This window comes from Dreissena polymorpha, chromosome 4 (genome assembly GCF_020536995.1).
Source record: "Dreissena polymorpha isolate Duluth1 chromosome 4, UMN_Dpol_1.0, whole genome shotgun sequence".
NCBI classification, from domain to species: domain Eukaryota; kingdom Metazoa; phylum Mollusca; class Bivalvia; order Myida; family Dreissenidae; genus Dreissena; species Dreissena polymorpha.
Window position 1 is genome coordinate 121,667,196 of NC_068358.1, and position 18,464 is coordinate 121,685,659.

Genomic DNA, 18,464 nt, shown 5'->3' on the forward strand with positions numbered 1-18,464 from the left:
CGTCATTTTTTTAAATTGAAACAATAATTTGCAATAATATTACTGAAATCATTTATACTTTTAAAGTACTTTATAAGTATTGGTTAAAATCATCTTCAGGTGAAATACGTCTATAGCGATTAGACTGACTATACGGAATACACCGTTTAAAGGACATATAAGAATAAAGCATAAAGGTAGTATTTAAAAAAAATAGTCTTAAGGTATTAAGTCTTGATGAAATATTTATGTTTATGTAATACACTTTTCATTTATATCGCGCCGCATGTAGTATCAGCAATTGCTTTTTATCGAACTCGGTTTAACATTAAACGCCGTTGTAAAGTAGAATTTGTGCGATATGCAATGTTGGCAAACCATATTTTTCAATCCACACTCGACTGATTGAACTATTAAGTGACAAAAAACACTTTGATTTCACAATTTACTCCTAGAGGAATTTTGTATGAAATCTAAGCTTTGCATTTAAAGTTTACAAGAGTTGTCTCGTAAAAGCTTACGCTTAAATAACAAAATGTGCTTAAGATTTGAAAACATGTATTACAAATGTTTGAGAAATCAATTGTATTGCAGAGGCGAACTAAGTCGGCGTGATAAAAAAAAATAAAAAATGTCGGCTCATATAGCTTTGTGGATTGTATTTGAACGCCCATTTGTGATTTTCTGTTTCTAATACAGTCGGAGAGGCTTAAGTGTCGAACAATCGTATGACAATTTAAGTGATGTATACTTTTTATTTCAACGGATAGTGCCGTTTTCGTTAGAAATTGAACATGACCGACGTATCGTGGCAAATTCCTAGGTAAGGTCGTAATTATATCCCCACAGTGTCAGACTGTATATTATTATTTCATAAAACGTGTTTTATCAAACCCGATACAATTTGAATTACCGGTGAATCGTCGAATGTACAATTCCATGTAGATATGTCGTTTATATATAAGTGTTCTCGAAAGAAAAACCATTGTTGAAAAGTACATTTGTATAGCTGTTTTCCATTGTCAATAATTAAATGTGCGTATTCCGAACGGTGTTTTACCGTTAATGAGATAAGACATACATGAGCAGTATTTATGATGTTCGGTGCAAATTATTGCTGTGATATACTGACAATAACGAGTAATTTGATATAACTGCCTGACTCAAAAATAACGATCGTCTAATACTTGTGTTTGGATAACGATGCTGCCATTTTAGAACATGTAATCAGTGTGATGTTTGCTTATCATCATGATTTATGAAACAAACTGACCAAGCAAACATGCGCATATGGGATATTAGAGTGTGTATTTGTATGCCCATTTTGGATCTGTTTGGGGCCGAAAATGGCAAGCACAAATGGGAATGCCCAGGTTCACCCAAATTGCATCACTGTTTATAGATATGAAATTAAATGCAATGTAATATTGTAATAATTTTGTTTAAACGTTTAGGATGGCGGTGCTCTAGTTTGAAAATAACATTGTTCTAAGCAATTGTTATTTTATCTTCAAACGTTTGTAGAATACTAAAGACCATTATGTTTATAATGTATGCCTCGTATGGGGCCCTCAAGTTGCAGTTAACCCATTTATGCCTAGCGTCTAGAAAAAAATCCGAAAAGGACGCCATTTTGTCAGTCATTGCAACTAATTTACAGAAACATTTTAAAGCAACGCGATCGCATGCCTCTCATCATTTGCATTTTCGCAGATTTTGGCATGTTTTGAAGTTTGTCATTAAATGCTTTTTTTATAAATGTAAACATTGGATATAAAAAGCTCCAGTAAAAAAATCAAGAATAAAATTAAAAAAAGAAAAAAGGTAACCCTCAGCAGGACTCGAACCACTGAACCCTTGAGTCCTGGAGAAAAAAGTCTTCAACTTAGAACACCCGACCATTCTTCCGGATACAATATCAGACGTATTTTATACTTTATATAAGCAATCCTGGTAGTTTCCCAAAATATAACGACAACAACAAAACTCTTTAAATTATTAATTAGTTTCGCGTTGCAACCCTTTATATTTTCAGGTTTTTAAATCGTCAAAAGATGCATATAATGGCTTTGTTCAATATTACTGTTTCCTCACAAATATCATCACTAAAACGAAAAAAAAACACGAACGTTTCAATAAAAACACCTTTAAAAGTGCCAAAGCTAAGTAAACGTAATAAATTGATATAATCATACAGATTGTAAAATATTTATCACATTATCAACCCCTTAGTTTAAATTACCGGTGTAACTTGACTGTAAATTACGCCTATTTATGTGTGGAGTTACCTTATTTGCAAAGTATTTGAGTTTGTCATTCTGATTTGCATACTTTTTATATCAATAATTTAAACATGAAGAAGGGTGTACTATAGTGAATGACAAATATACATAATTATTACATATAATTATATCATATTCAAGATAAGTTGGGCTATAATATTATAATTTAAATATATTTTTAAAATATAATTATTCAAGTAAGTTGAGAGTTCTTATTGTTTGCAAAAACAGATTTTCTAGTACTTTTCCGAGGTAAACTATGATGCCATATTAAACCAAATATGTGTGACGTCGGTTTATCATTATGATTTATATAACATAATAATGTTATATCCGCCAATGCTTAAGACATGACGCGTTGTGCATTGTAAAGTTGTGTTCAATTATTACTACATGTGACTTAAACAATCGTACTTCCATAAACACATTAAAATATTGTCTCCTGTCTTCTACTTTGCAACTGCTTCTGATATGTATACTACTTCTGCTACTGCTGGTGTTTTATTAACAACTTCGTACACTACTAAGACATTTCAGTATTTTTGCATAAAGTTAATTTAACAGTTGTCCTTAAATGAGGCTTCACGCAGTATTGACCAACGATAAAACAAATTCGCATTCGTTGTCATCACTCAGTCAATAACATGTAACTTGACACTGTCCAATGAGTGTCATCGTATTCTGTTGCATAACGCGCCAATCTTGGTCTCTTATGGACATTGATTTACAAACGGAAATTTATTTGAAAGCCATAACTGATTCAATTAGCTGCGATATCAAAATGTCAATTGAGCGGTCACCTTGTTCTGTTGCATTCTGGTATCAGGGGAACGCTTGTTTTAAAGGCAATATTATGATTTGTATTAAAGCTGACGGGATCATTGTTTATCGATATTTAACGTCAAGTATACTTTGAAAAGTGTTAAACTAGTAGTTTATAGGAATTACAATTGTAAATTTTATATATCGATTTATTTTTATATGAATTTGGTTAAGAATTTAACTCTGAAGATACCGGTATCTTAACCAACAGAACGGAAAGGCTATATGATTACCATATTTCAAACCTTGGGTTTTTGTATAGACATATTGATTACATTGATCGTGTTCATGTAAGTGTACAAAAACCTTTAAAAGCCTGGTTCTGTTTGTACTTATGCTAATCACACCGATCTAAGAATGAAACCACATAGCCGCTTCTGGGTTGAAATTCATTTAATTGACCCACAACACAAATTGTTATGGGATGTAAGTAGATCATATTAGTTGCAATATGGATCTACCATGGATTTCTCGAGGCTTAACATGTGATATCATGAGAACACCCACCTGGGCCCTAGCAAGGACAGTTTAACCAGGATTTGAAGTCCTGTGCATTATGCTTTGCAACAGCGTGTCTGGGGGTATAAGCAGTAACAAAGTATTTGCGGAATTCTATTTATTAAAGTCTGTTTGCCTTTTAACTGTCAGTAACAATATGTTATACGTTTCACATTAATTTAATGCAAATACAAAAAGTATCACACAACAAGACGCAAATTGAGATAAACATTTGCAGAGTCAAAATGTGATGCAAATATTTATTAATTTACAAAACATAAAGTGAATACGTGTGCACAAGGTTAAACTAACAATGAAAAACCAATATCTAAAGTATTGAACCAAACGTGCCACAAATTGTTGCGAGTATTGGAATAGATCAACGAATATGAAAATGTCGTTTTTGATGCCATCATTCGCAAGAAGACAAAGATACTGAAAAGACTTGTTCACATGACAATGGTTCAAATTTAATAAAAACCTGTGCATTTAGTCTGTTCACAATACTGGTAATTTGTTTTGCGTATTGCACACACATGTAATTCATAATGACACTATAAACATATGGGGTATAGAAATGCTACGTGACAGCTTATTCAAAAGAGTTTAACCGTTAGGGAAATTTGTTTCATTGATGAATTTAAACTACAAACAACAAAACACAATTTTTTATCAATAATTTCAAATAGAATGTTAAATATAAATATATCCGCATCTAGCGTTTAGATGTTTCAGCGATCATAGTAAGGGTAGAATATAACGTTTACGATAACTAGTGCGAGTTAGAATTATTGATTATAATAATTGTTAAGACATTCACCGCTTGTATAATTGCAATCTCAAACATGTATAACGTGTGCATGTTATATATAAATTTGAGTTAACATTTTTGCGTTAAAAAACGTATGAAAAAGCCACCTCCTTGGCATTGAAATCATCTTTTTGGGAGAATTAAAAAGTATATACTTTTTCGACACGAGTCAATTGTTTTTGTTAATGCAGCAATGTGTATAGATTAGACACTATCTTTTTGTTGTTAACGTAGGTGAAATGTTCTTTCCATACAGGCATAAAACATTGATTTGCGTTCAAATTTCCTTCATTTCACAATTTATAAATATATAAAATTCTTACGTTTTCAAGTTGGTTGTGATTGTACATTCAAGGATGAATTAAGCATCGCTTCGTCCATGGTATAATTGACATTGCTCTTGAGACCTCAAACATTTATGTCATAACATGCGCCGCGTCAGTCCGAAAACCTTATTTATCTGCTGTGCGCAATTGAAATGCAGCCAATCAAACAGGCAGACGATACGCGCTTGACTGCCTGTAAAGTGCAGCATTCATTGTTAAATGTGTCTCAAATGTTGCGCTTCCGCGTAGAAATGTCAAGCCGAGAAAAAAAATGCTGTGATGGCATGCAGCAAAAAGTGAAATCAAAATCATCAAAACAATCAATTCTCTTCGACAGATATGCATCTTTTGCATAGCAAGGATGGTATAATGCAACTTTTTTTTCAATTATATCTTTAATGATTATTATATATTACTGAAACATGGCATTTATTTAAAATGGAAAAACGGCAAAAATTGTGTATATGCAATGTACATAAAATATTAAATATGCATATAAATGTGTTTTTATTAAACAAATTACATGAAAGTCGCTAAAATAGCTTAAAAGAACCATACTTCCGTGTCATATCTTTTGCATATTTATATTTGCGTCATTCTTGTTTATTTGGAACAACAATTTGCAATAATATTACTGGTAAAAAAACTGGTATTAAGGTATTAAAGTCGCGATGAAATATGTATGTTTATCTCATAAAATTTTCATTTAAATCGCGCCGCATGTGGTATCAGCATTAGCTTTACATCGGACACGGTTTAATATCAAACACCGTTATAAAGTAGAATTTTTGCGATATGCAATGTTGGCAGACAATATTTTTCAACACACACTCGACTGTTTGAACTATTTAGTGATAGAAAAAACTCTTTGATTTTGCAATTTACTCCTAGAGGAATTTTTGTATGAAATCCAAGACTTGAATTTGAAGTTTACAAGAGTGGTCTCGTAATAGCTTATGCTTAAATAACAGAATATGTTAAAATGTATTTTAAGTGTTTGAGAGATATATTTGAATTGCAGAGGCGAACTAAGTCGGCGTGATGAAAATTACATAATAAATTTAGCTCTGTGGATTATAATGCAAAACTAATTGTATATATAGGCGTTACAATTGACAATTTAATGTTCTTTAAACAGACCCGTTTCCATACATTTTATAATATAAATAAATTTAATTTGTATTTATATTATTATGCTCATGATACAATACACATCAGAACGTTTCAAAACACACCATCCTATAAGTTGTTCTACCGCTCGCGGGAATAAATAAATGAATAGTTTTCACATATGTAATGTAAACTCTTTATATGACATGTGCTAAAGCACATTTTAGCACATTTTCGTTTGTTAGAATTTTGTTTAATTCATAAACAAAACCATAACGTTTACGATTCAGTGACAATTACATTTGGAAATATTGAATCGTTAATATGTGTAAAAAAACGTTAACCTTTCGTGCCCCCTCTTATCATTTATGATTCTATTGTACTTTCTTCATCGAAATATTGATGGGCCCACGTTCTCGTTGAATAATAAATGTTTACTCAATGTGTTTGGACAAACAGTTCGGCTCTTGATTAAGAGCAATTGGTTGGGTTATTTATTGGCAGTTGAATACAGAATTTGCAAGACGTAATGTTCAGCAATAAAAATACTTTAGCCGCGTAATGCGAAACTGGTTCTTATGCCGCATGCAGACAGCGTAGTACATGACCAGACTGCGATTTTCTTTATAATGGGCAAGAAGGGTTACATATAATATACTTTTTCTAATCCGAGGCTAGGATGAACGCCTTTCTAAGTCTGAGTCGTCTATATCAGACACTTGCTGAATTGGAAGATTTAAATGTATTGATGCACGACTTGTCTCAACCCGCGTAGCCAATACAAATATCACGCTTTAAAACCTTAAACAATATAGGATACTTCTCCATGCTTTTTACATTCAGATATCGATGCCGCATTGAAACGCATTGTGTGTTGTTTTCAATGAATACTCATTTTCTCTTTCGTATATTTTTATATCAAAATGTGAATACTGTCCAACTAGCGACTGGAAGGTCCTATTTCGAGCCCCTTTCGGCATGCATTCTCAGAATCTCTCCAATGATAGGCATACTGGTTCTTTCCAGGAAACGAACTATAATACTCATGAGGTAAATATGCGAATTTTCATTAAAAAAACACACACTTAAACTTTCTGTCGAAAAGACATTCACTAAGTTACTGACATGTGTAAGGAAATTCAGATTTCAATTATATTTCACCGTACATGTATTTGCGTAGCTGTAACCACGTGTAAAATATTAATATAATACCATCACCATTTAAATCGCGCCTCCATATGTATCAAGCTAGACTAGCTTTACATCGAAATCTCGAGACCTGTAAACGTTTAAACATCAAACACAGCTCTCTTATAGAAGATTCCCTGCAATGCAATATTTGCAAAAATATTTTTATCACACACTCGGAATGTTTAAACTATTTAGTGACATGAAATAATAAATAGATTTTTGCGAATTACCTACTACGAGTGGGATTTGATCTGAATTTCGAGCGTTGACACTCGGGCTTATTTACGACAGAGTACTGGTGCTCGCTCACGTTCATACTGAAACTTTAGAAAACATTAATGTTTACAACATTTGATAACATCATTACCATTCAGCGTCGATATACATCATATTGATGTCACAATTACAATATGTAATAAAGTGTCAATTCTGAAATTTAGCACCGTGGATTATAATGGAACACTCACTCGTGAATTCTGTCGGATAAGAAGCTTTTGTGGCGATACTGGTGATGGATAATAAATTTTCTTCAACGGATATTTCGGATTTTCGTTTGCCATTAAACATGTCAGTGCAATCGCGACACATGCTTAGGTAAGATCAGTATTATATCCCCATAAAATAATGCTTACTATCGAATTGTTTATGGTAGTTTTAATTTATGGATGAACACTCGACATTGTCTATACTAATATAAGCTACATCATTGCCAGTATTCGAACCAGCGATATTTATATATGAGCCGTGCTCTGTGAAAATGGGTTTAATGCATGTGTGTAAAATGTCGTCCCGGAATACCACGTGCAGTCCACACAAACTAATCAGGGACGACATTTTCCGCCTAAAGTTGATTTTTTTAAGAAGAGACTTTCTTGAAACGAAAAATATCATAAAAGCGGACAGTTTCGTCCCTGATTAACCTGTGCGGACTGCACCGGCTAATCTGGGACGACACTTTACGTACATGTATTAGACCCCTTTTTCACAGAGCACGGCCAATATAAAATCGAATGAGCTATCAAGTGTCGACTATACCATTTCATGGACATACGCTAAGTAAGTAATAAACAACGTATTTTTCCAGATAAGGCGTTGAACAATCTTAAAAACGAATTTTTGATTTGAGTTTCAAAGCATCAATTTGGGAACAAGTTCCTTTACCGAATACTATTTTAAGCTGATATTATTTTAAATTTTTACAAGTATTTCCTGTTGAATTGTATCATTGTGTTCACATGATAAGAACTACTGAACCAGCTCTCTGATCAGTCGTGTATTAAGAAGGGCTCCGTTTCTAGTTCGTGTATAAACCAATCGTTTCGTGTTATTGTAAATACAATTGCAACATTAGAACACATGGGCGCATTGAACTGCGTATTCGTTCTTCATTGGATAGGCTCGCTTTAATCCTTGAATGCACAGCTGCATGTTCTGCTGTTTGCTATTCATGCGACAGACAATGCATTTCATTGCGACAATGAAGTAGCCGATAGCGGGGCTACGCTATATCAGCCGAGGATCTTTTCAGTAATTAAATTGTGGTTCTAACTATGCCAAATACAAACAGTCCAAATAGCTCATTCAAATGTGTACTAAAACTTTTTAAGCGGTGATATAAGAACGCAGCAAGTAAATGTAAATTAAGTTTAAAATGCATATTACTGATTAACAATTAAGAATGTAAAGCGTTCTATATAAAGAACAGAGCTTTGCGATAGTATCATATGCATGCAACATCTGCAGCGTATGCTCCGTTCGAACAGCCTATCACACTCTAATAACGAACTTTCATGTAAGTAAAATTATGATACAAGAACCACTTCATGCGAAAATTTGTCTTTTGTAATATGCCGCCAGTCCATTTCAACACCATTCCATTCCCAGACCACCCACTCGCTCAATTCTGTTAGGATCTGCACCGTGAGCTTTAAAGTCACGCAAGGTTTCGTGGTTTCATAAGCGGAAGCTACTGACTGCGCGGATGCTGGAGCTACGCTGGCTGCATAAGGCATAAAATCCATTTTCGCATGAGGAGAATTATGTATATGGCTTATATTTTTACCATGACCTATTTGTAAAGTCTACAAGCGAGGAGAATATGACTGTTTGATGTCAAATATAGATATTTAGACACACGCTTGAAGATTATGCTTACAAAATATTTCACGAACAAAGCGATCATAATTGCATTTACAGATGCATCTCTACTTGATGTGTCAGTGAGAATCTATAAATAACACATGCATCATATTTGATTGATGAAACGTATTGCATATTATGAGATTGATTCGTCTGGTAGAACGTTTCATACGTGTATTATTGTGTTAAAGGGACCTAAACAAATATTTCATGTTTGAAACAAATATTAACATGAGCACACATTTAATCACGGCACCTTTCGCTATTCAGTTGTTTATTGCGAGAAATTTGATGTTTAAATATCGTTAACTCTCGCACCATATCAAATATGTAGGCATGGGTACAATAAAATATAACCCAAACTACAGAACTTAAGTTTCCGGACACTGTTTAATATATTCTCAAAGATTGAATACAATATTTCAGCAAAGGCGATTGTCATGAAGTACAATCACAATATTTATATTCAGGAAAGGTAGATGATATATTCAGATAGGTTATGCATATGTGCTCCAGCTAAAAAAAACAGCTAAAACAAAAAATATACCTTTTTATTTAACATCATGTGGAAAATAAAGTATCGTCATATTGTCATATTTTTCTTTACACATACAACAAAACTGTAATATAAAAGTTAATGACGTATGAACATCCAAGGTCAACTAAGTATGCAACAGGCTGGTCAAAGGTTTTGCTTCAATAAATATTTTTTTCCGACGTCTAAGATCTAGAAAAAAACACAAAGGAAACACGAACATCGTTTAGTCCAATAGGCGATACAATTATAAAGAAATATAAATATAAAGTGGCTGACCGGGTGAAAATATAAGTCGTCCTCTTTCAAAAATCCGAAAAGGACGCCATTTTGTCAGTCAATTGAAATAACTCAAAGAAACATTTTAAAGCAACGTGAACGCATGCCTCTCATCAGGCATGAACAAGGAGGAAACATCAAGTTCAAACTAACGACGTCTGGATCAATGGTCTGCTCTGTCTCAAGCGTAAAGGGTAGCACAATGTTGCGTACTGGATATACATGTGCTTTTTTTCAAAAAGAAGTTTTAAAGCGTTCAAACATATTCCTAATTTTTTATTTAAAAAAAATAACCTTCGGCAATATGTTACTCATGTTTCAATAAAAGAACCTTTAAAAATGCCAAAACAAACTAACATACATTTATATAATTATACAGATATTTAAGAATGTAAAATATTTATAACATCATCAAACCACTTAGTGTAAATTATTGGTGTAACTTGACTGTAAATTACGCCTTATTCTGGGTGGAGTTACCTTATTTGCAAAGTAGTTGAGTTTGTCATTCTGATTTGCATACCATTTATATAAAAAATTAACTTGAAGAAGGATGTACTATAGTGAAGAACATATATACATAAACATAACATATTTCATTATATCATATTTAAGGTGAGTTGGCCTATTATTGTATAATTTATATATATTTTAAAACGTTATTTTTCAAGTAAGTTGAGATATCTTATTGATTGCAAACACCGCTGTTCTAATACTTTTCCAAGGTACACTATTATGCCATATTAAACCTAATATGTGTCGGCTTATCATTATGATTTATACAACAAAAAATGTAATATGCCAATGCTTAAGACATGACGCGTTGTGCATTGTAAAGTAGTGTTCAATTATAACTACATGTGACTAAAAATTGTTCCTCCATTAAACATGCAACTATTGGGAATGTTGCTATTACTTTCTCCTATGATACTTTTTGTCTCCTATGCTTCTTCCTGTCTCTTATACTACTTCTTGTCTCATTTACTAATTCCTGTCTCCTATACTACTTCTTGTCTCATTTACTAATTCCTGTGTCCTATACTACTTCTACGTTGGAGCAGCGTCTGATGTGTGTACTACTCCTGCTACTGCTGGTGTTTTATTAACAACTTCGGCTACTACTAATATATTTCAGTATATTTCATAAAGTAAATTAAACAGTTGTCCTCAACTATGGCATCGCGCAATATTGACCAACGGTAAAACAAATTCGTTGTCACCACTCAGTCATTAACATGTAACTTAACACTATGTAAGGAGCGGTCACCGTATTCTGTTGCATAACACTCCAATCTTGGTCTCATATCGGCATTGATTTACAAAGGAACATTTATATGAAAGCCATCGTTGAGTCAATTAGCTGTGATATCAAACTGTCAATTGAGCGGTCACCGTGTTCTGTTGCATAACGCGCCATTCTGGTATCAGGTAGACGCTGGTTTTAAAGGCAATATTATGACTTGTATTAAAGCTGGCGGGATCATTGTTTTTCGATATTGAAAGCCAAGTATATTTTGAAAAGTGTTAAACTAGTAGTTTATAGGAATTGCAATGGTGAATTTTATATCTCGATTCATTTAAAATACGAATGGTTTCGACTTCAACTGTTAAGATACTGGTATCTTAACCAACAGAACGGAAAGGCTATATGATTACCATATTTCAAACCTTGAGTTTTTGTATAGACATATTGATTACATTGAGCGTGTTCATGTCAAGTGTTCCAACAACTTGTATAGGCCTGGATTTGTTTGTACTTAAACTAAGAATCACACCAATCCAAAAATGAAACCACATAGCCGCTGCTGGGTTCAAATTCATTTAGTTGACCCACACCAAAAAGTGTTATCGAGTTGTAAGTAGATCATATGAGTTACAATAAGTATCTACCATGGAATCCTCCAAGCTTAACCTGTGATATCATGAGAATACCTACCTGGGCACTAGCTGATAAAGTTTTAGCAGGATTTCAAGTCCTGTGCATGATGCTTTGCATCAACGTGTTCTGTGGGTATAAGCAGTAACAAAGTATTTACGTACTTTTATTTAAGTCTGTTTTATTTTGCCTGTTTAACTGTCGGTACCAAGATGTTATACCGTTCACATAAAAATAATGCAAATACAAACACACAATAGATCCAAATTGAGATTATCATTTGCAGTGTCAAAATGTGATGCAAATATTAATGAATTTACCGAAAATAAAGTGAATACGTTAGCATATAATTAAACTTGCAATTAAAAACAAATATCTGAAGTATTCAACCAAACGTGCCACAAATTATTGCAATCCTCGGAATAGATCAACGAATATGAAAATGTCGTTTTCGGTGCCATCATTCGCCAGAAGTCAAAGATACTGAAACGGATTGTTCACATGACAATGGTTTAAATTTAATAAAGACCTGTACACATTGTCTATTCACAACACCGGTAATTTGTTTTGCGTATTGCACACACATGTTATTCATAATGACACTATGAACATATGGGGTAAAGAAATGCTACGTGACAGCTTAGTCAAATGAGTTTAACCATTAGGGAAAGGTGTCATTGATGAATTTAAACTACAAACAACATAACACAAAGTTTAATAGATAATTAAAAAAAAAAGGTTATTATAAATATATCCGCATCCGCATTGAGCGTTTAGATGTTTCAGCGATCATAGTAAGGGTATAATATAACGTTTACGATAACTAGTGCGAGTTAGAATTATCGTCAATAATAATTGTTAAGACATGTACCGCTTGTATAATTGCAATTTATCTAAAACCTATATTACGTGTGCATGTTATGTATAGATTTGAGTTAACAGTTTTGCTTTGAAAAATAATTTAAAAGAAAACGTATGAAAAAGCTACCTCCTTGGGATTGGAATAATCTTTTTGGGAGAATTAAAAAGTATCTACTTTATCGGCACTAGTCAAATGTTTTTTAATGCAGCAATGTGTATAGGTTGGACGCTTTCTTGTTTGTTGTTAACGATTTAATTAGGTGAAATGTTCTTGTAAAAAAAACATTGATCTTCTTTTAAAAACTCCCTTCATTTCACAACTTATAAAAGTCCTACGTTTTCAAGTGGGTTGTGATTTTATATTTAAGGATGAATTAGCATCGCTTCGTCCATAGTATAATTGACATTGCTCTTGAGGCCTAAAACATTTATGCCATTACATGCGCCGCGTCAATCTGAAAACCTTATTTTATCCGCTGTGCGCAATTGAAATGCAGCCAATCAAACCGACAGACGACACGCGCTTGACTTCCTACGATGTGCAGCATTCATTGTTAAATGTGTCTTAAATGTTGCGCTTCTGCTTTTAAATGTCAAGCCGAGAAAAAATGCTGTGATGGCATGCAGCAAACAAGTATAATCAAAATCATGAATATAATTATTTCCTTTCAAAAGATGGGCATCTTTTGCATAGCAAAGGTGATGAAATGAAACATTTGTTTTCAAATTACATCCTTTATGATTATTATTTATTACTGAAACATGGCATTTATTTAAAATAGACAAAAATGCAAAAATAGTGTATATACAATATACATAAAATCTTAAATATACATAAAATGTGGTAACAAATAACATGAAAGTCGCTAAAATAGCTTAAAAGAACCATACTTACACGGAATAAGCTTATAGTTTAACCCACTGAATAATTGACATCATCTCTACATGTTATATTCCCTCACTAATCGGAATGTTAGTATATAAAGTATTCTTCAGTGAGAAAGTATGGTGTGTATTTTTCTATTTCATAATCATAATGTGAATCTTTTTACCTAAATATGTAGTATCTTTTGCATTTGTCATGATTTGATGGTAAACTGTGGAGATGTCTTCTGAGGTGGGACTATCCGCAGACTGTTTTGGTCGACACGGATATCCAAAGAAAACTTATAAAAATGGCTTGCTCGTCTTCGTTATTATTTAGAATTCTAGTTGCTGAATATTGGTTGGAAACAATGCAAACTGTCTATATATAGATATGCATATGGCATAGTAATTATGCGTTAATCAAAAAAAGATTTACAGAATTAGTTGTGTTTGTTAGAAGCATATCGCGGAAGATGGAATTATGTTCAAATTAAAGTTAAAACAATGTCCCTTCTTAGAAAAAGTTGGTCAGTAAATGAGAAATATTTTGTTAAAAATACCAATATTAAGAAATATGTAAAACCATTCCATGTTTAACAATTGTATGCACTTAAGGAGAGCCAATTTTAAGTACGTTTAACATACTTGCGGGCAAGCCTCCAAAGTTATTTTTTTCTTTATTATTTTTTTTCCGATGATCTCTTTTACCCCTTCATTGGCTGGTAAGCCTTATTGTCACGATTGTTCATAATATCCAAACTACTTGCATATTTTTGCCATGCTTTAGAGTCTGTAATTCGTTTAAGAATTAACATATGCCCGAGTGAGCCATAAACATTACTTAAAGAAACATTCCTTAATTCTGAAATACAAATAAACATTTTGTTCAGCCCCCGCATAATGAGCAACCATGGCTCATAAAACTTCGTTATCAGAAAACAAGAAGCATTTTATGGTTAGTTTTTTTGCTCGTTACTCGAAATTGTGCGCAAATTGTAAACCCCACAAATGTATGTTAGTGCAAGGCATGTTATGTGAATCAGTCGACATTGACTGTTCTAAGGCAGTGAACCCAAACAGATTGCGAATTAAAGACGTCGTAAGTATGTTTTATACTCTATTATGTTCTACTTATCTGCCATGCGGCACGCCTTTAGCGGTTGGAAAATATTCTTATTACTTTGTTGGAAATATTATCCGTCTATAATTATGGTAGAACTCAAAGTATCTGCGGACACGTTTTTCCTTGTCGACTTACTTAAAATGACTTGTAAAATTGTGCGTACTACTGCAACTACGTGTTAATTACTAATAAAATTACGATACAATTAATTAAAGATTGTATTACATTGGCTCATGGGTGAATGTATGATTTTACCAGGACTTTATCGAGGCATCTAGCATACCACCAAACACATCAAAGTCAGCAACCGATTGAGTTTGTGCGGTACGTGAACCCGATTCAGTCCAAGAAACGTGATGGTACATATTTGCTTACTTTTGGAAAATGTTGAGAAATTTGCTTATATATCGGTATAATAACGCATGGTAATATTCTTATTATGCAAGTATGATAAAAAAAACATGCAATTTGCAAACTCATACGAACACAAACGTTGTCGCCATTCAGTGCATAGCAATAACGAATTAATTTATATGTATTTGCATTAACGCAGGTGTTGAATACACACATTTTTTAATATAATTCGTTCAAATGCCTAGCCCGGTTTGAGTTTAAGCCAAGACATTGAATACACAACATGACTTATATGGTTTTGTCAGACAGGCTAATCATGGAAAACAATGTCCGACTTAACCATATTTTTGTCCAGAAAAAAAAACACACACACACTTCCTTAAAAAGAAAATTCTATAAAAGCGGAAAGTGTAGTTATTGATACTCATGCGCATTCATTCCAGTTTTCGCAGAGCGTGGCTCAAATAAACCAACTGTTCTTTCATATTCAGCAGCAGATGTTGAATTGACAATTATGTGCGCTTAAGCTTTGAAATTTATATCCATGGCTTAACTCTTTTGAAAAACTGTATATAAGCTTATTCCATTGATTTTTTTACACAACAAAAGCTATGTAAGTTTTATCTAAATTGCATATTACACATATTTTCTTAAAAAAAACCAACTATCTCGTTGTTTCAACGTAAAAGTCTACATAGACAACTCGAGCTAATCAAACGCAAATCTCTTGTAGAATGTGAATATTCGCACAATACAATATTGACGAACATATTTTAAATCCCAAACTCGACTGTTTCAATATTTATGGCAGGTTTTTATTTAAGCAAATTGCTTCGAGTGGGATATTATATGAATTTCACGGGTTGACTTTGGAGTTTATTTACGACATTGGACAAGTATGCGCTAACGCTAAAACATAAATAATGTTATGTATAGAAGATTGGATAACAAGTGTTGGTGAAATCAATTGAACTCAATTATCGATCTTAACCAGTGTAATATCATTACACATTTAATAATACATTTTCGGCTCATTTAGACTATTGGATTATAATGAACGACTCACGTGTGAAATCTGTCACTTTTAAAGTCGGATAAATTGCCTGTGTCGAACAATAGTTGGGCGATGGCGGTGATTTATAATATTTCTCACAACGGATAGTGCGGATTTTGTTGACATAAAACATGACCGCGATATCGCGATTCACTCTAAGGTAAGGTTATCATTGTTTTTCCCATCACCTGTGCGTTCGTCTTTTTAATTATGTAAGGTGAGGTGTAAAGTATGCGATACGCCACGCACGTACGTCTCTATCAGGGTGCTGGGAGGTCCGAGTATAGGCATGGCGGGGATATTTAACCCATTTATGCCTAGTGGACTCCCATCCTTTTAAGTTTGATCAATTTATTTCCAAAATTAGGGATGTCTAGTATAGTTATTTCTACATTTAGAATATTTTTTGAAAATTTTCCTTTAAGCCAAAAGCGCAGACCCTGCGGCGTCTCATCTGGGTCTACGCTGTTTGCCAATGCCTTTTTTCTAGATGCTAGTCATAAATGGGTTAAAAGGGAATTGGATGTGGAGTTGGTCGATATTCCCCAAATATCAACGCTGCATCAATGCGAAATGTCATATAACCATGTCCGATTTTTTTCCGTGCCATTTAAAATCATATCATATGTAAACTCTAACAAGCAACGGTAATTTCTCCCAGTTCAATTGTGGTCTTATTGTTTTCGTGTGAGTTTGGTAATTAAATTATTTCTTTTTCATTGAGACTTTTTAGCTTAGCATTTATTATTCAAATCAAACAGGAATAGTAAAACATTTTGTGCTGAACGTCATCGGCGAGTACTGTGCGAACCGGACTATAGCCGTAACGGATTGTAGATTATTGCAATTAAAATGTATTGACAGGTGCCGTCAAACCATCATTCGACAAAACGGGGACCGACCGCTGCCTGTTTATTTAATTGTCTTTTTTTTCTTACACGTTTGAAGACATTTTTAGCAAATTTCATAATATATCAAAGAACATTTTCCAACACAAATATCTGAAAACATACAAGTACATGCAGGGAAAAATATTCCATTAGGTTCCATTCTGTTTAACATCGGAATTATGATACCAGTTCTCCTTGACCTATGCCGCTTAAAAAACATACAGGCCCCGTAGTAGGGTTCAACTTTCTTTTTTTGACCAATGTTTGCTTTTTCAACAAGTAATCGTACCGAAATACCACTTTGAAATCTCACTTTTACTAAACTTTACTGTAACATCAAATCTAAAGTTTAACATTATTTGCAGATATATATGTAGATGAAACGATAAGCTAAACCCATTTAAGTATTTATTACCCTATAGCTAAAATATGATTGTCATAAACGGTATAATGTAAATTATTTTCATTAAGTCAACACAATCCTGCGATAAAATCTGCACGAATTTATATCAGCATTTGCAAATGCTTTTGGCTTGTCTTTAAATAGCCACGAAAAAGTATACTAGTGTATCAACGTGGCTTATATTATGTTTTAACGACTTTTGTCTGTTCTGTGTGCTATAAAAATTAAACCTACACTTGATTAAATACTAGTCGTCAGCGATATAAGTCCCGGTAATTAAACTGACATAATAATTATGTATTATATGGTCCGTACTTCCATCCGTACAAAACTATAAATCATCTTTTTTTTAATCACAGCACATAAAATACAAACCTCCAACCGTAACTGAATGTATCTGTTATTTTCTACCGGCATTGAAAACTGTTGGTAAGGTACATTTAATGTCGGCGTGCTGTCGGTGAAGGCTGGAGTACCCGATGAAAACCTACAATACTGATCTCGTAAACACCAACCAAACTCACTGGCATCTGGAAGTACCATTCATGACCGTCAATTCTGTACAGCACACTGATGTGTGTGTGGTGCGTAAGCAGATTGGAACTGGTTGTTCAGGCCGTTTTATTACGTTACACACTCCATCAAAGGCTACACAACCATATATGTTTAATCGAATAATAAACGATAACGGAAACCTTTTTTACGGCCTATCTAAATTGCTGTCGAATTGTAACTCAATTCATATGCGAAGTGTAAAGTCGTTATAACATTATATATCTTATAATACGATTTAACAAATCGTGTTAATATGCTTTAATTTTAAAAAAACTTTACATATGTTTGATTAAATGGTAGGATGACGACGAACGATGGCGTTAATTAACTAGAAAACGCGCGTTTATATGTCTACGAAATACAGTAATACGAAACCAAAACTAACACATTGTTTTGGTTACATATGAACAAAACCTATATTTAATAGCACAGTGTTACAATATGTTCCTTTTCGTCCAACCCTTGTAAGGGCTTATAAACAAATACATGATAAATCTTTGAAATCAAAT

The 18,464-nt window shown here is 33.3% G+C and overlaps 1 protein-coding gene across 2 annotated transcripts in view; it reads left to right on the plus strand.

The window, feature by feature from the left end:
• LOC127880047 (uncharacterized) overlaps positions 1-18,464 on the plus strand; it is a 249,805-nt gene that overhangs the window by 7,843 nt on the left and 223,498 nt on the right. Inside the window, exon 1 of one of the 2 annotated variants that reach the window (XM_052427274.1) lies at positions 7,528-7,613. The exons of the other annotated variant lie outside the window; for it this stretch is intronic. Coding sequence (XP_052283234.1) covers positions 7,531-7,613 — 83 coding nt within the window. The 5' untranslated portion in view covers positions 7,528-7,530. Of the gene's footprint in view, positions 1-7,527; positions 7,614-18,464 lie in introns of those variants that run through there. 2 annotated transcript variants of the gene reach the window in all.